General features: G+C 33.0%; 1 protein-coding gene across 2 annotated transcripts in view; it reads left to right on the top strand.

Annotated features, from left to right (window-relative positions):
* CALCRL (calcitonin receptor like receptor) overlaps positions 1-23,353 on the top strand; it is a 104,572-nt gene that overhangs the window by 49,064 nt on the left and 32,155 nt on the right. For both annotated transcript variants that reach the window (XM_045367361.2, XM_045367360.2), the window contains 7 exons: positions 11,189-11,279; positions 11,454-11,623; positions 13,645-13,731; positions 15,909-16,041; positions 18,472-18,582; positions 18,686-18,798; positions 20,238-20,329. In XM_045367361.2, the coding sequence (XP_045223296.1) occupies positions 13,648-13,731; positions 15,909-16,041; positions 18,472-18,582; positions 18,686-18,798; positions 20,238-20,329 (533 nt within the window). In that variant the 5' untranslated portion in view covers positions 11,189-11,279; positions 11,454-11,623; positions 13,645-13,647. The remainder of the gene's footprint in view (positions 1-11,188; positions 11,280-11,453; positions 11,624-13,644; positions 13,732-15,908; positions 16,042-18,471; positions 18,583-18,685; positions 18,799-20,237; positions 20,330-23,353) is intronic.

The raw sequence follows: 23,353 nt of genomic DNA, 5'->3' as shown, positions 1-23,353 counted from the left end.
TAAGTACTCCTTTCTTTTTATTGCCAAATAATATTCCATTGTAGGGAATATATCATATTTTGTTTATCTATTCACAAACTGATGAATGTTTGAGTTGTTTCCACTTTTAATTATTGTAAATGATGCTAAGAATATTCATGTGCAAGCGTTTGTTTGGATATCTGTCTTTATTTCTCTTGAGTTTATACCTAAAAGTTGAATTGCTGGGTCATATAGTAACTCTATGTTTAACATTTAGAAAAACTACTAAGGTATTTATCAATGGTTTACACTATTTTACATCCCTATGAGCAACATATGATGGTTATAATTTCCCATATTCTTTCTTACACTTGTTATTGTCTGTCTATTTTATTATAGCTATCCTAGTGGGTATGAAGTGGTATTTTATTATGGTTTGGAATTGCACTTTCCTAATGACTAAGAATATTGAACATCTTTTCATGAGCTGATAGAGTATTTGTTAGATCCTTTGCCCATTAATTTTTTAAAAAAATTGACACATAATAACTTCATGAGCTTACTGAGTATTTGTTAGATCCTTTACCCATCATTTAAAAAAAAAGACACATAATAATTGTACCTATTTTTGGGGTGATATTTCAATAATACAATGTGTAGTGATCAAGTTAGAGTCGTTAGCATATCAATTACCTCAAACTTACATTGTTTTTTGTGTTCAAGGCATTTAAAATCTTTCCTTCTAGCTATTTGAAAATATAAACTTTTTAAACTGTATTTACTCCACAGTCTGTAGAACACCAGAACTTATTCCTCCTATCTAGCTGTAATTTTGTATTCTTTTACCATCCTCTCCATATCACTCTCTCCCTGTCACCCACTCCAGACTCCAGTAATAAGCATTCTACCCTACTTCTATGAGATCAACTTTTTTAGCTTCTGCATATGAGTGAGAATATACAGTATTCATCTTTCTTTTCTGGGCTTATTTCATATAACATAATGTCCTTCCAGCTCATCTATGATGCCACAAGATTTCATTCTTTTTTATGGCTGAATAGTATTCTGTTTTGTGTCTATATCATATTTTCTTTATCCATTCATCTGTTGATGAACACTTAGGTTGACTCAATATCTTCTCTGCCCATTTTTAATTGGGTTGTTTTTCTTTTTATTATTGAGCCATAAGCTTTATTTCTATATTCTAGATATAAGTCGCTTTCACATATGTGATTTGCAATTTTTTTCTCCCGTTCTGTGTGTCATCTCCTCGTTTTCTTGATAGTTTGAACACAAAGTTTATAATGTAGATGTCATCTAATTTACCTGCTTTTTGTCACTTTTGCTTTCAATGTCATATCTATAAAGCCATTGCCTAACCAGAGGTGACAAATATTTACTCATATGTTTTCATCTAAGAGTTGCATTTACTTTTTGAGCTGGATGTGAGTATCTCGCCATAGGTACATATTAGTTGTGGATTATCCAAGAGCATATACTGCTGACTATTTCATATTTAGAAAAAAAATTACTCCATAGATGTATTTGGATAAAAAAGTCAGATTTGAACTCCTATTGGCTGGGCATGGAATATGCTTCAGGTATGAACAATGATGTTCTTCTTTTGTGAAAAAGAAAACAATCTGTAAATATCTAGATTACAAGATGAAAAGGTGCTTGAAGTCATCTCATTTTACAGGTCAGGAAACGAAGACCCAGCAAAGTGACTAACCTAAGAATATTCAGGGCATTCAATCACAGTCAGAATGCAAAATGGAGCCTTCTTATTCCACACATAGTGATTATTCCACTACACTGCTCCAAATAAATCAGTTAGGCATACAATGTAATTTAATGGCTAATTTGTGAGGATTTCTAGAACTGTATGTGCCTTCAAATATGGCCAAATTAAAGGGCTCTAATGTTATTGGATTCTCCACCAATCCTCAGCTCTCAGCTGATTGCCTTCACTTGACTGCATTTTTTAACATTTTCTCTGTATGATAGGAAGATGCATGAGAATAGTCTGATATTCATACCCTACTTGCTTTGCAACCCCAGCAGAAAGAAAAAGCTTCCCTAATAACAACAATACAAATGTCCCAGGGAGAACTCCAGTGGTGTTGCTTGGACCACACATGTCCATGACCAAGCTAAATTTAATCAGGGGATTGTGCTAGTCTGACCAGATTTCAATCAGTTCCTACTTCAGTGATCAAGAGGGAGGTCTCACTTGAACCAGAGAGAATGGATTCTCTATAGGGAAAAAGGTTCATTTTATTAAGGGAAATAAAGAAGACATGCTAAACAGACAGTATCAACAGAGTTCCTCTACCTCCTAAAAGTTGGAATGTGCTAGTAGATGCCATATAAATTTTATTTTGAGAATGATTGCAAAGCTCAATGTAACAAGAATATCATAAGTTTGCTTATGGACTGGTATGCAACTTAAAATTATAGCAGAATTGTATATTTTCTGATTTTATTGTTAGAGGGAAAAACAAAACAAAACATGATTTCACATAGCATTTGACTCCTGACTTTGTGGAAGGAAAATAGGTATAAAGCTCTTATTCCAAAGAGCTGGAAAGATGTGTTTTGTTTTAGTGCTCTTTGAGCAATTAATTCTTTCCATATTAGATCTCCTGGAGGGGGAGTGTTCCATCAAGTACAAAGCATTTTTTTCAGGCTCCCTTCCACCTTTTACTAATTGGCCTGAGATTTGGCTGCTTGCCTCTTTCAAATAAAAAGAGGGTGACCAAAATCACCGGAAAATGGCTAATTATACCCACAATGGGAAAATTAGTCCCGTGAGTAAGTACTTTACAGTGTAAAGTGAAGTCCCAAACTTAATCACGAAATTATCTCTCTTTAATAGTTATTCAACTGTTCAATCTGGAATGTTCATTAAATAAGCAAATAAACATAGAGTCAATGTTTTCTTTTGTTGTTCCAGTGCAGTTAGGAAAGTCTATTATCACCAATTTAAAATAAGTGAAACAACTCAAAAAGTCAAATACTGCATGTTCTGACTTATAAGCGTGAGCTAAACGATGTATACACAAAGACACAGAGTGTGGAATAATAAACATTGGTGGTTTAGAAGGGTGGGAGGGTTGTAGCGGGGGTGAGGGATATGAAATTATTTAATGGATACAATGTATATTATTCAGGTGATTGTTACACTAAAAGCCCAGACTTCACAACTACGCAATATATTCATGCAATACAAGTGCACTTATATCCCTTAAATTTATACAAATAAAAAAGAAAAAATTAAAGTAAAATTTGGGAGGTTCTATGTCTTATTTTTAATTGGCTTAGCATTATATTCTTTAAGAAGTCAATATTTGATTACAATGTTATAAAAAATTTGCTAGAGCTTTAGGTTATATATAGGCTCAGTGTTAGTAATTGTGCAGTCATATTAACTAGATTGACATCCTATCTGGGAATATACTTATAATTCACTTTATTTGATATTTTCATAACTACTTAAATGACAGAATAAGGAAATAACCATATTATTTCTGCAGAAGATAAAAAAAACTCAAGATGCATGTGACCACCACCTCGAAATATAGTGTTAGTTTTCCACGTACAGTGCTATTGAAATTATAGCAAATAAATGAAAATATGTATAATACGCTTACTTATATTTACAAAAATTTTAATGTGGTATAATAATAAGTAATATTTAGTGAGGTCTAAGAAGTTTATATTATCTAATTTTATTTTTACAATAGCTTTCTTGTTTAGGAGTTATTTTGCAGACAAGAAAACTATTCTTAAAGAAGTTGTTTAATTTGCTAGTGTGTGACTGAGTTGGATTTTAAAAACAAGAAGTCTAACTCATATTTATAACCACTACAACTACTATTTCTACTTGCAACTGGCATTAAACATCATCCCTTCATTGTGTGAATTATTACATATCAGTTGGATACTACTTTAAAAATTTCAGTATCTCTCTGGATAAAGAAAAACTGTGTCATTAACCAGTGAGACTATATTAACAGCATATGCTTCCTTATATATGAATTTTAATGTGGATTTTAATAGTTATAATTAACTTTAGGCATCTCTTCAAAAATAAAATACTTTCTAGAAGTTTTCATGAGAGTTTTTAATGACTTTTAAAAATTGGCAATTTCTATACCAGGTCATCCATAGGAATTTAATGGCTTAAGTGTAATAATTTTCTTTTTTTTAATTACTTTGTTGAGTTTAGGCATTATTGGATCATTTTTTAATGTGTCTTATAATTTCGATTACTCTGTATATTTAAAAGTCTTGGCTTAGCGACTTTCTCTTAAATGCAAAGAAGATAAAAACTCAATGTAGCCAAAATTCAGAAAATGTTAATTTCTAGTCCTATGAGCATTAAGCCTGTTCCAATGATAATGGTGATAAGTTTAGCTTAAGTTTAGCTTAGGGTACATGAACTTACCAGATTCCATTCTGAGACATCTGGAAAGGGAACTAATGAAGAAGTGTGCTTGCTTTTCTAATTTGGACTTTTCGCAATGGAGATGAGAGAACTAGACTTTTCTCGAATGGCCTTTCAAAAGTAAGAATAGCTCTGAAAAGAGGCGGTATATGAAGAGGTGAGAGCAAGATAAGTGATATTTTTTTCTTTTATTTACTTCTTTCTTTGGTCTAGATATCTTTTCCCTGAATTCTCAGGTAATGAGAGAAAAATTATCTAGCCAAATGGCTCACTTTTTCCCCTGAGCTATTAGGTAAGAGGAGACATACACAAAGTCTTCCTGAGCCACAGGGAAAACAAAAACAAAAACAAAACAATGTCAGGAGAGATTTGGTTTTAAGGATATTTTGGCTTTAGGTTACTTGCAGTAAAAGCTGTTTCTATATAACAATCATTGTTTTCTTTTCATATAAATTTTGAACTCTTACCCAAGACTTAATCCTTTTACCCTAATGCTTTATTTGATGAGTAGGAAACACCTGGGAAGGCATGGAATTTGCCCAGGTTCAATGAATGACAGAGGTAGGAGTGAGGAAGACATTAACTTCCTGTTTGAAATGTTGATAAAATCATCCCTCGCTGGAACCTCGTGAATGAGTTCCACGGAGAGTGTTTGAAATCAATGAAGTAAGCCTCAAAAGCAGTAGAATACTGTTCTCCAACTTGATAAATACTTTTATCAAGGGCAGAAATCTTAACTTATGTCTCACTTCCTTCACCCTACCAAACTAGGTAAAAGTAAATGCTCAAGAAATAGGGTAGGATAACACACTTAATTTCTAGAAGAAATTTTCTTCATTTTAAAATGCATTTTTAAAGTGCTAGAAAATGAGACAGTACCTGTGTTTTTATTTTGGTACCTTGCCAGAATGGCAAGTATGAGTTGTCAAGTCACTTACTAATGTAAGTTTTTTTAAAAAATCGAATATGACATTGCTAAGAAGAGGAATGAAAGAAGAATTTGTTGGGAAAAAGTATAAATGTGTTTGATGAGTACAAGTGACATGTAATGAGAAAACTGGTGGTTAAGTGAAATAACTGAATAAGCAAAATAGAAACATGTCTTTTACTTTATGCAAATAAACAACTCCATTGTCCAAGTCAGTATGATACAGGGCAAAGGGTAGAAATTTAAGGTCAGAAAACCTGAGTTCTGAGCTTGGAGTCAGACCTAAGCATCTTTGTGACTTTGGCCAAGTCACAGTTTGCATGCTGGATTTGCCTGGTTTGTTCAGTCAGCATTATTATTGCCATGACGAACAGAATTTGTGTATTTATGATTAAGCAAGTTTTTTTATCTCTAATCATGTAATTTAATACTTGAAATGCAACAAGGTGAGCTATGATAAAAGTTATAGGCAACATTGATTTAGCCAGGCATTGATTGGCATTATCTCATTTACCAGTCACATTAACCTTCGAAAAACAGCCACTACTTTTATGCAAATTTTCAGGTCAGAAAATCAGTTTAGGGAGTTTAAGTGTATAAGAACTGGCATTAAAGATATATTTCTTTGACTTTAGTGTATGTCTTCTAATAAGTATGCAACAGAAAACAGGAAACTTAACGATCAAGTTTTATACTCATTTTCTAGTTGAGTAAACCAAGCAGAAAATAGTTGAATTAATTTTCTTAAAATTACACAGCAATTTAGAAGCACCTTAGAAGAACCACTTCTAGCTAATAGGATTGTCTTGCAGGAGGATGAATGTATTGTAAGGTTAAGAGGAATGACTGGCTAGTTGGGAAGCAGAGTTACTACTTCAGTTTGATGGAAAAAAAATGTAATTTTTGTCAGGTAAGGATTTTTATTAGTTTTCTATCCTAGCTGTAACAAATGACCATAAATTTAGTAACTTCAAACAACACTTACTTACTATCTACCTCACAGTTCTATTGGTCAGTTCTGTTGGCTCGGTTGGTTTCTTTGTTTCAAGTGTTACAAGGTCAAATAAAAGTAATGGCAGGGTTGCATTCCCTTTTGTAGACTCTAGGGGAGAACCTGCTTCCAGACTCATTCAGGTTGTTGGCAGAATTCAATTCCTTGTGGTTATAGGATTGAAGTCCTCATCTCTTTGCTGGCTTGAGGCCACTTTCTAGTCCTTGCATGTGGGCTCCACAGCAGAGCCAGCAACAAGGAATCAACTATTTCTTATGTTTCCATCTTTTCTGCTTCCCCTTGTGCTGCTCTCTCTGACCCTTCACCCTTTCTTTTCTTCTTTTAAGAGCTCAAGTTATTATCTGAAACTAACCTGGATAATTCGAGATAACCTAGGTCAATCATTCTATTTTAAGATCCATAACCTAAATCATAGCTGCAATCAAAGATTCTGGTGAATAGGGCACGAAAATGATTGTATGCCTATCATTCTGCCTGCCACGTGATTCTTCTGTCTATGCCAGGGATCCTCAACCCTAGCTATATATTAAAATCACCTGGGAAACTTGAAAAAATGCTTGTTCCTGGGCCCCAAGCAAGATGACCTGAATCAGAAATTTTTGGAGTAGAATCGAGTCACTGGTCTTTTTTTATGACTCAGAAAATCATAATAGGCTTGAAAGGGTTAGGAATAACTAAAAACATCAGGTTTCTTCAACAAGATTGAATTTATTTTATAAGTAATCTACTTTAAAAACACTTTCTGTATACCCTCTTTATGCAATCGCTTTGTTAGGGTGTGTAGCCACGGAGATGAATATGCTGCCTGCCCTATTCTTACTGTGCTCACAATCTCATGGCAGAGAAACATAAAGAAATAATTATAAGGTTACATGGTATGTTTTAAAATAGATATTTGAATAATTTGCTCTGGGAGTTCTGTGACATTAATAATGCCTGGGAACACTACTGAACATTTTGCTTGATTTATACTTTGTAGTTCATTTTAAAATAGTCTCACCACTACCTAGAAACAGTGAAATATAAGTGTGTTCAGGTTTTGGCATGTCCCAGTGAGGATGAAATATTTATATTATGCTTTCCCAAGTATAACAGGCCAAGAATTTACTTGGGTGCCTACTAAACATGCAGGTTCCTAAATTCTTCTCCAAAAGGTTCTGTTCCAGAGGGTCCTTGGTGGGCCCTGGCCATTTTAACATTTTCAGCAAGTTTTGGAGGTGATTCTGATGCAGGTGGCCCACAACCTCACACTTTGAGGACGTGGTGTGTACTACATCAGTGATTTGGCACCTGCTCACTCAATCGCTTAAAAAATAATGCACGACTCAAATGACATCCTAAAGAGGACATATAGCTTAAGTTTCTTATATCAGTAACATGTCTTCAGGAAAGTGAAGCTTCTTTATGTTTTGTTTTACTAACTGCTTTACATATTAAAAGTGTGAGTGGTATTCCAAGCTAGGTTGAAGTGGGCACTAAAACCTTACACTGGAATTTCTTTTACATACTTTATTTGAGGCCAGGTGCAGGAGCTCATGTCTGTAATCCCAACAATTTGGGAAACCAAATTGGGAGGATTAGTTGAGACTAGAAGTTCAAGACACCAGTGAGCTATGATTGTACCACTACACTTCAGCTGGGGCAGAGTGACATCCTGTCTAAAAAGGCTCTATTGGAAGTAAAGATAGTAACTTGCAACAACAATTCTAGCACAAAGACTTAGCTTTTCCAAAAGTAAGCAGTGAGAAAAATAAGTTAACCAGGCTCTTGCACTTTGACATTTCTTAGATTGTGTAGAATGATTGAAATAGGTTTCCATCTGCCATGCAAGTGTGGAACACTGGGATTGGAGTAGAGTGTTTATTCCTTGTTTTGATTCAAGAGATACGTAGCTTGTCTAATACACCATAAGTAAGGGAAAGCATGTAATATAACATACAGCACACAGCTCAACTTTGCTCACACAAAGGTTCAGGTTGGTGAACCTTATGGCAAATTAAATATGCATAGAAAGTACATCTGTTAGCCAACTTTATAGTGAATGGATACATAAATGAAAAACAGAGTATGGTTTAGAGCCTGAAAAATCGAAGGTATTTCAAAAATACTGAAATAAAATATTAAGTTATTATTTTGCTTAATCTTGGAGTTAACATACACTCAATATTAGTGCTAGGCGACTCAATGAAAATAAGAATTATTATAAAGAAACATAAATTAATGGAAAGTATGTATAGGAACAATACAAATTTTAGAAAATGAGAAATAGGCTTGCAAGGCACTGGTATGCATGTTCAGTATTTTTTTTGTGTGTTCTTATAAATATTGATTAAGTCACATTGGTTTCTAATGCTTATGTACAATAAAACATGCTTTTACACTATTATATGTCAAGAAAATTGCCTTCTTTAAATTTAAGTATTTGGGAACATTTTCTTGGAGGGAATTTGGGAAAATTATCTTTGTAGATGTATGATATATTAAGAAATAAAACCAGAATGGTAAGTTACATAAATTCTTGAGTGACTAGGCAGTAATATTTCAAAAGTTATTTCAGATTTTAAGACATTTTTATTTTTCAGAGTTCTTTTTGTAATGAAATATATCATTTTTATTTTAATGTTGAAGATGTTGGGGGCCAAAGCATGGAAAACATTTTGAAATAAAGGGCTTTTAAAATTCTTTTCGATGATAAAGAAAATTATTTCATTTCTAGTAATAAAACACTTTGTTTAATTTTGAAAAAGGAAAATAAAATAGTACTTTTAGGAACTATGAAACTAGCAGCTCTTGAAGAGAAAATGCCCGTACAAACTAGCAGTGCCAATATGATTACAAATGTACTTAACGGTATAAATTAGAGCTTTCACAACTCTGAAATACTTTTCCTACTAAACAAACCTTAGAACACATGGAAAAATCCTCTGGCAGGCTTAATCACTTAACTTGACTTCTTTTCATTATTTGCCTGGTCTCTCCTTAAAATTAAATGGAAACTATTATATTTCATGATATAACATAGAGTTCAATTATCAGTAAATAACTTAACAAGATCTGAAAGAGATGAAAAATGATTTGCCTAACAGCTTTGGTCAACTAGCATCAATTGTATTTTCGTGAAGATAGATTTAGAAAAAGCTAAATATATAGAGAGAAGTACTTGCTGAATCAGTCAATTAAAGGCAGTATGCAGAGAACCAATGAGCTAAAATCAAGGATTACAGTTAAACATACTTCTCCTGAGAACAATGCCATCATTTCATCTCCCAGTATGAGAGTCTATCTAAGTTGACTTTCAGCTATATTTGCAATGGCATTATGCACATTACTAGCATATTTAAATATATATACTTTTATACAGAAAAATATGAACTACTAATATCTCAAGTATGTACTACAATGCCTTAAATGTGGCTTAACCTTTATGTCTTCCAAATGCAGTACAGAAAACTACTGTTTATTTATTATCTAAGCAATCACAAAATTCAAAACTGAATAGTTTTCAGGATTTTATTTTGTAAGAAAATAGACATGTAGATATAAGAAACACCCCCACAATTTTCATTGTCAGTACATATTCAAACACTATCTAAAACTTTCTAAGAAGATAAATTACAATTAGTACTTATTATCAGTGTTCTTGATTGTGACTTTAGGATCCTAAAGTACTTTACTGGTTCATGTTTTAATTCATTTACTCATTCACGTATATGGTAAACATTTATTAACTGTCAGTCACAAAGGATGCAAAGAAATCAGATATGAAACCAAATCTGCAAGAGAAATAGATCACATTTCCAGGTGACATGTGCATGTAAGAGTATTATATAATAATGAATTGTAAATTGCTTTAATTTTTTGTTCTTTAACAGAAATCCTAGTAAATTATCATTAATATGATAAGTAGAGTTCTAGGAGTTACTATGTCTGTTTACTATTTTCAAGTCTTCAACAAAAATGTGTACAAAAATAAAAAACAAAAACAAAACAACCCTCCTTTCTTTCACCTTGCTATTAATACTTGATAATAATTAAAGCTCCACTGAGAAGATTAAAACACAAAATTTAGTTTTTTTTTTTTTTTTTTTTTTGAGACGGAGTCTTGCTCTGTCACCCAGGCTGGAGTGCAGTGGCCGGATCTCAGCTCACTGCAAGCTCTGCCTCCCGGGTTCACGCCATTCTCCTGCCTCAGCCTCCCGAGTAGCTGGGACTACAGGCGCCTGCCACCTCGCCCGGCTAAGTTTTTGTATTTTTAGTAGAGACGGGGTTTCACCGTGTTAGCCAGGATGGTCTCGATCTCCTGACCTCGTGATCCGCCCGTCTCGGCCTCCCAAAGTGCTGGGATTACAGGCTTGAGCCACAGCGCCCGGCCCAAAATTTAGTTTTAAAGGCAGTATAATTTAGAATGATTGTGGAATTATATGACTATAGGTACAATAAATAAAGAAATATTTATCTAACTTATAAATGCCTGAGGAAAATATTTTAGTAATTCTATGAAAAAAATGTAAATATCTAAAATCAACAATTTTTCAAGTGAAAATGACATAATCACTCTTTAAAAATTATTTACTCATAGAAAATATGTACATTCTAGACCAAGTGTGTTCTCATAACATAGATCTTTAATTCATATTGAAACATCACATGCTGTGATTCTGATAATGCTATATAATAGCTCAAATATATTGTAAGCAAAAGAGGTTTTTAAAAGTTGGAATCAATCAATAAAAGTATGATCTTAGTAGCAGTATTTTCTTTGAAGTTTTTAATGTATCATAGAAATAATTTTGGTCATTAGTATAATATTAAATTATTACATTTATCAATATTTCAGGTCTTGACCCCTGAATTTAAGAAATTCTTAAAGACATTGTCAAATATGATCCAAGAGAAAATGTGATTTGAGTTTGGAGACAATTGTGCATGTAAGTATTGGGAAATCAAATTTTCTCATGGTAAAATGTAATATAAACTAAAATATTAACTTATTAATTACTGAATTAAAGAAACTTTGATTCATTGTTTTCTGTATATAACAACACTATTTTTATTAAAATCAATACAATGATTCATGATATTTTGGTTATATTTTTCTCAAGATCATCTAATAATAAAAACCCAGACTACCTGATAGAAGGGAAAACAATATTTGAAAAATTGCTACCACTAAAAAGAAAACTACTACAACTTGACAAGACTGCTACAAACTTCAATTTGTCAACTACAACTTGACAAGGTTGCTATAAAACAAGATTGCTACAACTTCTAGGTGAGTCATTGGCGAGGGCTAGCAATGGCACAAATTGTGTGTGACAATTAATGGTGTGCTCTCATTGAATGTCATAATAAAAATAATAAGCAAAACATGTGAACATGTAAAAAAGTTTTTATAATTCTTTTTCCCAAATTAGCCCTTTAATAAAAATCATTACTAGTTTCCTAACAAAATTAAATCTAAGCTCACAGTTCAGTGGCAAATATCTGTTGATTGGAAATTTTTTCTCTCCTTTAAAAATAGTGTTTGCATGCTCAGTGTATTAGTCCGTTTTCATGCTGCTGATAAACACATACTCAAGACTGGGCAATTTACAAAAGAAAGAGGTTTAATGCACTTACAGTTCCACGTGGCTGGGAAGGCCTCACAATCATGGCAGAAGGTGAAAGGCACATCACATCATGGCAGCAGACAAGAGAAGAGAGCATGTGCAGGGAAACTCCCATTTTTAAATCCGTCAGATCTTGTGAGCCTTATTCACTATCAGGAGAACAGCAGTGGAAAGACCCACCCCCATGATTCATTTATCTCCCACTGGGTCCCTCCCACAACACGTGAGAATTATGTGAGCCTAAGATGAGATTTAGGGGGGGACACAGAGCCAAACCATATCATTTAGTTAAATGAATATTATATTATATGGCTACATCCTGACAATATGTCAGAGTAGGTTGCTCCTGGACTTCACAGGGTGTAAGCATTTGGAAATACACGCTAGCATTTCTTGTCTCTTAGAATTAGGAAGCCAGTGGGTAGCATTTTAGAGGCCATTTTTCACTAGCTCAGAATTGTATTTAGTATTACAAATATTCAAACAAACATTTTAATTGATACACTTAATTCCCTGAAACCTTATTTCAATAATGTAGATGACTTAGGGAATCTTTTATTTCCTAATTTTTTAAAAAATTGATTTTCAGTAGTGAAGAATAATTTCTAATAAATTATAAGGACATTTTTATGATGTACAGATGTTGATTCTCAAGAAATTGTTTCAGAACAATTTCCTTCCTTAAATTACTAAGCAGTCAGAAAATTGAAAATGAGATGAATACTTATAGGAAATAAAGGTAAGCTTTATAATAAAATGTGCTATCAAAAATTTTTATGTCCATGAAAACTCTTTATTTTAATGCCTTTATAATTTGATCCCAATTTTGGTAAAGGCAAAAAATGCAAGTTGTTTTCTAATTTCTCTTTCTCTCTCTCTCTCTCTCTCATCTGTAAGAAGTTTTTCTGTTTATAAGCCTAATTAAATTAAATTAAAATGTTATAAGCTCCTTAACATTTTATACCATAATGCTTTTAAACATTTGCAATTTTAATCTATTTTAATCTGCTGGGCAGGGTGGCTCACACCTGTAATCCTGGCCAACATGGTGAAACCCCATCTCTACTATAAATACAAAAATTAGCTGGGTGTGGTGGCCCGCACCTTTAACCCATCTACTTGGGAGACTGAGGAGGGAGGATCGCTTGAACCTGGGAAGTTCAGGCTCCAGTGAGCTGAGATTGTGGCACTGCACTCTAGCCTTGTTGACAGAGTGAGACCATGTCTTTAAAAAAAATGATTAATCGGCTGGGCGTGGTGGCTCAAGCCTGTAATCCCAGCAGTTTGGGAGGCCAAGACGGGCGGATCACGAGGTCAGGAGATCAAGACCATCCTGGCTAACACGGTGAAACCCCGTCTCTACTAAAAAAATACAAAAAAACTAGCCGGACGAGGTGGCAGGCGCCTGTAGTCCCAGCTACTCGGGAGGCTGAGGCAGGAGAATGGCGTGAACCCAGGAGGCGGAGCTTGCAGTGAGCCAAGATCCGGTCACTGCACTCCAGCCTGGACGACAAAGCGAGACTTCGTCTCAAAAAAGAAAAAAAAAAAAAAAAAAGATTAATCAAATCTTTAAAGTAAAATTATTGAATTATCGTGTAGTTTTAAAATAAATTTTCTGTTGAGAACCATCTGCATTTATTTCATAAATATTGATGAATTATACTTCTTTTATCTTCTGTTGCAGTTTATGTTATATAGCATATTTCATTTTGGCTTAATGATGGAGAAAAAGTGTACCCTGTATTTTCTGGTTCTCTTGCCGTTTTTTATGGTAAGCATAAAAATATATACGATTATGTCTGTTTTCGCTTCCAGTATACCTATAATTGATAAAGAATATTAGAGAAGTTACTAGATACAGAAATTAATTACATTTTTATATCCAATTGATACAGCAATAATGTGTTTTCATTCGGTGTATGCTTTTAGTCCTATAACGGGCATAGAATGAGAAGGAAGTGGAGGGGATCAGAATGGGAAAGATGAATACACACAAATGCGTAAGACACCAGAGGAAAGTAATCAGAGATTGAAAAAGAAATGGAATGACTCTATAGTACATGTTGTACATAGTAGAGAAAATAGTTTCAACCAGAATTGTAGATTCAGAGTTAGATCTATTAAAAAAGTGATTTTTCCATTGATGTTTCTCCCATTCTGCCAGTTGATTGACATATCTTGATTGCAAGGCAATTTAGAACCATGCACTTTGTTTTAAATTAATTTCCTCAATCATTCATTCAAATTAGCAGACATTGATGTTAAATTTGGGGCATGTGTGTACATAAGTGTACACACTCATCTGCCCCTGTACATGTATACACTGGGGATATGGGGCCCAAAGTCAAAGGTAGGCAAATAAGACAAAAACTAGATTGCTCTGCTGGAGGAGTCATATACTTCATACATTAATTTTATTTTTAATTATAGTAATGAATCACCCATATTTTTCTCTACCTCAAAATAAAATATTGACCATGCTCTTATCTCATTATAAACATGAGAAACCAAGAGACCTACTCTTATCTACTCCTGTGGCAGCAGGAATTTTCTTGAGGTGTTTCCAAGCAAACACCACAAAGATGGAAACAATACAGAGAATACAGAAAACCTAAATGAGAAAACAAACAAACAAACAAACAAACAAGAGTATATCCCTGTCAGCATTTGTATTTGAAAACATTTTCAAGTCTAGGAGCAGTCCAAATTCTGCACTTCTTAGATGATATCTTTAAGTTGACTTCAGCTCCCACCCTCCACTGAGCGAGCTGCATAGAACCTTACTTTCCTGCAGGTAATTCTGTAACAGATTAGCAACTGATTATTGTAATTAAGAAATTATGACTCTTCCTCTTGAATTCATGTAAGATAGTGTATAAATCAGAGTCCGCATTCCAAGTAGGGATAAAAATGATATGGATTTATGCACTTTTATGGACTTTTATGTGGTTTTCAAATATGTTAATTTTCTTGATGTTCCACATTTCCATTTATTAGTTGTGTAGCACTACCACGGCATAAATCTTTATTTGGAAATTAAAACAATAAAGGAATGAAAGAGTTAATGTTAAATGGTGGTCACACAATGGTAAAACTTGAGCTTCAGTGGAATGTCATTTTGACTTTACTAAATTCAACTTCCTGCTAGAAAAAAGAAATACTACAATGAGGGGACAAAGTAAGGATAGGAAGATAACAGCTTATGGAATATAATTAATAGAAATTATGCAAAAATTACTGCTAAAAGTGTTAAAAAGAGGTTTATTTGGGCTTCATATTATAAATCAGAAAAAAGTCATATGGAAACTAAAGTAGAATTGAAGCTTAAAATAGTGCTACTATATTGGAAGAAAATAAATACATAACTTGTCCAAAAACATTACTGATGTGCATACAAGAAAAATTTCTATTTATCAACATCATAAATGATGTTGCCATTATTTTGATTATCAAAATATCATAACAATGCAATACATTGTAAGTATTTCCACGTGCCAGATATATCTCCTCTGTTATCTTGATGCTATTTTATACTATTTTACAATAAGGAAGCAGAGGCTTACGGAGAGGGGACAGACAATATCTTGCCTTCATTCACAGAGCCAGGAAAAGCATTGGGTTCAGATTGGAAGACATCTCTCTCTGGACATTCCAGAACACATATTAAGGAATGTCCTGGAGCTGGCTATCACAGGCTTCTGAGAACCAACTGTGCTTTCCCACTCTGCCAATGGTGACTTCTTGTTGGTGTTTTGAAATTGGACATGGTGGGGATATTTATACCATGGAAATAGCAAACACTACAAATTGGGGATTTTTCCCCAGAGAGCCAGTTTATCTCTCAGTACATCCCTGCACTTGCTGTTTTCCACTGTGACAGACTGCCTTTGACAAACACATTTTCATAATCCTTTTCATGAAGTTGATGTTGTTTTTTTAATCCCTTAGATTTTTGTTACAGCAGAATTAGAAGAGAGTCCTGAGGACTCAATTCAGTTGGGAGTTACTAGAAATAAAATCATGACAGCTCAGTATGAATGTTACCAAAAGATTATGCAAGACCCCATTCAACAAGCAGAAGGTAAGCATGGCTACTTAATTGTAAATGCATTTGACATATTTTTAAAAGAAAACTTCCCCCATTATATCATCATAAGTTCCTTAGGTCCATTGTTAAAAATAGATTAATTGCTACCTTTTTGTATATGTGCAGTTTTAATTATGTTTGAAGAACATTTTATGACATCATGTTATATTGCTTTTTAAAAACAATAAAAATATGTGACAGTGATCTGTTTAGTATGATTCTTTTTATGGTGCAAAGATATTTAAATCAAATAAGTATTAATATTAACACAAAAACAAAAATCTTAATGACAGTTGACTTTTTCAGTTTATGTAATTGTGTATTTCTTTTTTCTTTTTTAAACTACCTGCCTGACAGGAGGTTGATAATAATATAATGAATACAAAAGTGTTGTTTTGCATAATACACACACTTTGCATAGTAGATTTGGTGGCAAAGTTAACGAAATCTAAGTGCTCCTGTTTTCATTAAGATATTCTTTTGCTTTTTTGGGTAACATTTATTGAGAGCCTACTAAGCACCAGATGTTTGCCTAGATTCTGAAGATAAAAGATGAGTGGCACAAGCAGAGTTGCCAGATAAAGCAAAACAAAAACAGGTCCTATATTTTACCTGGCAACCTTAAAGAAAGAGTTCTTTTCAAAATATCAAATGTAAAACTCACAGTAAAATAAAATTTAAAAGTCTCTTTAGATATTTTTAACGTTGAAACCCTTCCAAGCCTTCTTGCTATCTATTATGTAAAAGTAGATTTTAAATTTAATTGTTGAACAATAGGAATATCTTTGTAAAGTTTCATAATAAAAGAATTCTGTGGTAAAAGAAGTTTGGAATCATTGCATAATACATCTTCTTGAAGTTTCATAATATACTTTGTAATTTTAAATACCGTAGAAAGTCTTGCAATAAAGTGCTATTTTTATTTCAACTTTGGGTCTCTAAAATCCATTTGACCAGAGAAACTTTTTTCATGGAATACCTACTTACATCTCACTCAAATGCCATAAAACACAATTTCAAAAATTCTGCACCTTGCACTCTATCACATTACCAATGCTGTAGTGAATTAGATAGATTCTTTTGGAGCTGTGATATGGACATATCTGAGATGCTTTCTAAAACTACATCAAGAATTTTTTTTCCAATAGGCCATAAAATGTATTTTATCTAGAAATATATGGATTCAAACTATTTAAATAATTGTCCCAAAAATGACAGGGCAGAAAACATTATCTAGGGAAACATTAAAATATTGTTGTTTTTTAGTTCAATTTACTTGAACTTACAGGCCATCAGAATTTTGTTCTATTTTCATGAGGGCTAGATAAAATCCGATATTGCTTTGCAAATCTGTTAAAAACAATAAACATCTCATGCAGCAATCAAGGTTCTATCTCTACCTGACAAGTTAGAAAATTACTTTTGGGCCAGGTGTGGTGACTCACACCTGTAATCTCAGCACTTTGGGAGGCCAAGGTGGGTGGATCAAGAGGTCAAGAGATTGAGACCATCCTGGCCAACATGGTAGAACCTCGTCTCTACTAAAAATACAAAAATTAGCTGGGTGTAGTAGCGCATGCCTGTAGTCCCAGCCACTTGGGAGGCTGAGGCAGGAGAATCACTTGAACCCGGGAGGTGGAGGTTGCAGTGAGCCGAGATCACACCACTGCACTCCAGCTGGCGACAGAACGAGACTCCATCCCCCCCCCCCAAAAAAAAGAAAAGAAAAGAAAAGAAAAGAAAAGAAAATTACACTCTTGATTATAGACTGTTACAACATTTGAACATTGGTCGTTTAATTTACCTATGCCTTAAAAACAACTATATATCTTAATGTAAGAAGTTCCTTCTTTAATTTTGGAGAAAAATGTGAGATTATTAAACATTCTACTTTATTTGAAAAGAAAAGGAATGAAGAGCTAGAATTTGGTGAAGGGGCCTAAATAGGTATCTTTCAGGGTTACAACGGTATAATAGGAAATAGTGGAATATTGATTTGCTTGCTTCAGAAAATACTAACAGCTTGCCCTGAGAATATAGTTTCTAAAATGAAACATGTTTCTAATTTCCCATTGTTTTCTTATGTTAAGCATAGGGACACTAATTAATCACTACATTATGGCTAAGGACAACTAGCAAAGACCATTTGATTTATTAAACAAATAGCTATCTTTGACAATTAAAATCAAATCTAAACTTTATATATTTAGATATTTTAAAATTGAATTTAGAATTTAATTCACAAATTATTATAATATTACTTGGTGGGAAGTCAAATAATTTCTATATATAGATTTTTATATAATATCTGCATTTTCAGTAGATAGCCTTTACTCCACATCAGTGTGAAACCACTTTTAAGACTATGTCTTCATGTATAAGTAGAGGGATTTAATTATCCCTAATTTTTATTTCCCCACTAAGGCGTTTATTGCAACAGAACCTGGGATGGATGGCTCTGCTGGAACAATGTTGCAGCAGGAACTGAATCAATGCAGCTCTGCCCTGATTACTTTCAGGACTTTGATCCATCAGGTAAAAGCAGAAATGTATCTACATATGTCCTTGACATCTATTTAATAAGCCCGAGGTTAATTACATTACTGTTTTTCCTTTTTTTTTTTTTTTAATTTTAAAGAAAAAGTTACAAAGATCTGTGACCAAGATGGAAACTGGTTTAGACATCCAGCAAGCAACAGAACATGGACAAATTACACCCAGTGTAATGTTAACACCCACGAGAAAGTGAAGGTATGTCATAATTCTGAATTGAAATTTAACTTACACTATCTATTTAAACAGCTTGTTAGCTTGCTTGTCCAATACTGTATTGAAGAAAATAAAGTCATTATTCCATTCCCTTATAAAGTCTTTTCATAATATAATTTGAGAAGAATAATGAAGAAATATATCCGTGGAAAAAATTATTATTGATTTTGTCATTACACTGAAAAGCAATCCTGTTAGGTAAGAGTGTAATTTACAAGTCAATGTTTCAGTATTAGCGTTTCAAATTTTCCAAAGAAAACACACCTTAAAAGTGTAAGAAAAGGAAAATCTTTCATTTGCAGTGGAATTTCTAGAATGACCTCTGAAACTGCGCTCAAGTAAACAGGATAAGCCCAGCAGGGTTTAAAGTGTCCTGGCTCTCCCTCAGCAGAAGGCTCTCATTCTGACTGGCTCTTAGGTCACTCGCATTAACGATCGCATCCTTAAACACTACACATGGGAGTCAAGGTTAATTACACTTTGGCACTATAATATAGTTTCGATAGAAAACGTTTGCATGTATTTGCATGTGTTTCTAATAGAGGCAGTTTATTACAGTGATTACAACTGTGAGTCCTAAAACCTGATCTCTTCTTTCTGCTTCTTACCAGCTGTTTGACCTTAAAAAAGCCATTTTACATCTCTCTGCTTCAGTCCCCTCATATATGAAATGAGGGTAAGAATAGATTCCGTCCTCATTATTTTCAGAGGGATTGATTTAACATAAGGGAAATACTTAAAAGATTAACATATAGTAAGCTCTTGATAACTACCAGCTATCGTTATGTTTATAAATAGTATATTCCCAGCTTATTCAGATAAGAATTGGAAGAAAATTATACAAATACATAATAAAGTGGTAGGTTACAAATAAATGGAATACAGACAAATAAAAATAAAAAAGTGAAAACCATGAGAAAGAACACATTTGTGCAGATCATAGAATCTTCTAAGTTAACAAATTGAGATTTGCCTCTGAGCTTCAAATTTGCCAAGGAAAAAGCAACTCAGTTGGAAAAGAAACCTTTATCTGGCATTTAAGTCTGAACAAAACAAATCATCATGTAGCATTTGTTTGAAGGTGCACAAAATATAAAATACTAGTTTCATATAGTATATAATCTAGATCAATAAAAGTATTTCCTTATAGATTTAATATTTGACTTCTAATTTTTTTAAAAAATATTTAAAAATAAAAAGGCATACAACTTATAAATTTTGATAATTTCACTGGATGGGTATTCTTCATTCCAGATGCATTCAAGTATTATTGGTTTGCAAACTCATCATTGTAAGGCTATGAGATCACATATTTCTAAAAATATAGTTTATTAAATTGAATTTGAACTTATGCATATGTAGGATTATAGATACTTATAGTATTGATATGAACCAAATTTTTTTGTTTATACAAATTACAGACTGCACTAAATTTGTTTTACCTGACCATAATTGGACATGGATTATCTATTGCATCACTGCTTATCTCGCTTGGCATATTCTTTTATTTCAAGTAAGTAAATTTAAAATATTTTAAGAAAATTACTAGATGTGTTGGGTGAATGCCCCATCATGTGCATATTTATGTCATGTCTGACAAAATATACAAATATAGATAATTTATAATGTTTGAAATAAGTTGAATGTTTAAAATAAGTTGAAATTAAGTTGATCTCAGCTTTGTAAAATATGTAGAGGAGATTGATGAAATATCTTAACCTGAATTTCACAAAATTAGTAGGCATATAAAAGTGAAGACATATAATAAGGAGTCCAAACTAATATACAAACCTAACTGTATTTGCTTTGGGAACTGTTAAATATTATAGGCCTTCTTAATTGTGCGTTTAGCTTTTGGCCAATTTTAATAACAGAGTAAGTGTCCATTTTAGAAACTGGAATTTTGTGCAAATAATAACAATGGCATTTAACATATGTCATCAAAAATATAATGTAAATACACTTTGTTTAGGGTTTTTCCTGGTTTGGAGGATCATCATTAAAAAGGTGTGACTGTACTTTCAATTTTACTTGTAATTCACTCCTTTTTGAGGAGGAAGAGTCAGCTCCAATTTTTTGAACAAAGCAATCAACAATCAATTTTAAATTTCTAGAAAGTTAAATTCTAAGTCATGCATGCATTATTTTATGCCTTCACATGATTTTCATAATTTTGATCATTAGTAATAATTATAGAATTCAGTGTGACAAGAGTAAGTAGCTATGTTTCATTGTATCTTCATCAGCGTTGTCATCATCTTCTGCTCCTTCCCCTCCTGTGGCTGCTACCGCCGCCGCTGCTCCTTCTCTTTTATCTTTCTTCTCCTTCTCCTTCTTCTTGTTCTTCTTTTTCCTCCTCCTCCTCCTCTTCTTCTTATTCCTCTTCCTACTCTTCCTCCTTCCTCCAACTTCCTTCTTCTACTAATTTTAGACAAAGAAGATATATATATATGTATATAAACCTATAATTTTAATATCCTATTAAGCAATTTCTTATATTTTTCTAGTTTTATTTCATATTGTTTCTACAGTTTTAATTATAGCATTTAAATATTTGAACTATTTTTATAACAGCATTATATAATTAGCACTTTATATGTTACTAAGCAGTTTTTAAACAACCATTTGAGCAGCTAAATAATTTTTCATTTAGTGAGTGTACAAAAGTTGTTATATAAATTCTCTATTTCTGAGTATTAACATTGCTTTCATTTTTTCCAATTAAAAAACACTGCAATGGACATTTTCAACTATAACTTTTCCCATAGTTTGTACTGTTTTCTCAGGCTACATTCCCAGAGTCTTGGGATTTCTTGGTCAAAGGGTATATATCTTTTTATGGCTCTTGAAACACATCGTCTCAAAAATATCTCAAAATGAACATGTTCAAAACAAATTCATAGTATCTACCTCCTTCTAACCCAAGTTGGTTTTCTTCCAGAGTGACCCATCTTTACAAATGACACTACCAGAAATCCAATTACATTGGCCAGAAATTTAAGAGTGATCCATGATACATTTCTCTCATTTTTCTTCTCTGTCACTCTTTCCTTATACCTGGTGAACTTAACCTTTTGAAACCCTTCTAATCTATTCCATTTGCTGATCACTACTGCCATCACCAGCAGTCTTGTTCTATTTAGCTTCAGTAAATTCACTTTCTCTCTTCATTTAATTCTAAACAAGGCAGCCAGAATAATAGTTTCAAATATTTAGATCAAATATTGATCTGATTTTGCCATTCTTTGCTTTAAAATTTTTAGATTTTCCATTGTAATTCATATAAAACCAAAATCATTAACTTGCCCTGCCTGTTATCTTTGCCTCCTCCCTAGTCTAATTAAATGTATTTATCTTTCAGATCTAAATTTTAGCATCACTTCCTCAGTGAAATCTTCCTGAATTACTCATTGTAATATTTCCAGAATTGCAATTAATGATAGTAGATATAGGGTAAAATTTTAATTAACATTTGGAAGACCACTATCTCTGCAAATTAAAAACTAATACAGCTGAGAGTCTTCAGATTAAATGATCTCTTTTTATGTTGCATGTTATAAGTCGAAATATCCAAGCACATTAAATTTTTGAAGAGGATAAAGGTAGGAAATACAACAATTACATTTGCCTGTCAAAACCAGTGGCTACAGGGAGGACAATGGTTTCTAGAATTCTAAGTCATACGGTCCCAAACAAGTTGGAATTTAGTAAAGATAAGTAAAGTCCTGCACCAATTTCCTAAAGTCAAATGCAAAATTAATTATGTTCCTTCATGTGAAAGAGTCTAAGATTTAATGGAAAATGCTTGCTGTGAACTAATTAGGTAAGAGTAGAGCTGCCAAGTGAAAACAATACTGCAAGCCAAATGATACCAACAAATGTACAGTATTCAATTTTAAATCTCTAATCAGACCACTTATTCACCTGGCTCACTATATGAGAGCAAAGCAAGATATCATAAAAATTAACTTATCAAGTGAAGAAACTGAAGAAAATACCAACTGATCAGGGCATCAAGGTACCATACCAGGAGCATTAAGCCAGAAAAAGACAAAATATATAAGGCACAATGTGTGACTTCAAGAATCCAAATTACTATAATTAAGAATACAGTTGGTATAATAACAAACAGAAAAAAAATAGCTCAATTAAAAAATAAAAAAAATGAATATAACTAAACAAAATGTAATGAACCTTGCCATCTGCCTTCCTGTCACTCAGGGTTTTCAGACAGAAATTAGCTGTTAACCTATCAGGAAAGTTGAAGTAGATGGCTTTTCTATCCTGGGTTCATAGCTGGACCTGAGGATCTTTAATGCTCTTTCCAAGCCCAAGAATCTACGAATGAAACAGTAATTTAGTAAAGAGGATTAGAATGAAAGAGTTAACTTTTTAATCAAAATATACAATCTCCATATCAAGGAAGTTGGTATCTGTCAAAGTATTTTGCAAGCTTAATCTACACACGTAAACTGTATTTCTTATTGATAAAGAATTGGAATAAAGTCATGTTCAATATCTTTATATCTGTCTTTAT

The sequence above is a fragment of the Macaca fascicularis genome, chromosome 12, assembly GCF_037993035.2.
Source record: "Macaca fascicularis isolate 582-1 chromosome 12, T2T-MFA8v1.1".
Classification (NCBI taxonomy): domain Eukaryota; kingdom Metazoa; phylum Chordata; class Mammalia; order Primates; family Cercopithecidae; genus Macaca; species Macaca fascicularis.
This window is presented reverse-complemented; position numbering and strand designations above follow the sequence as displayed.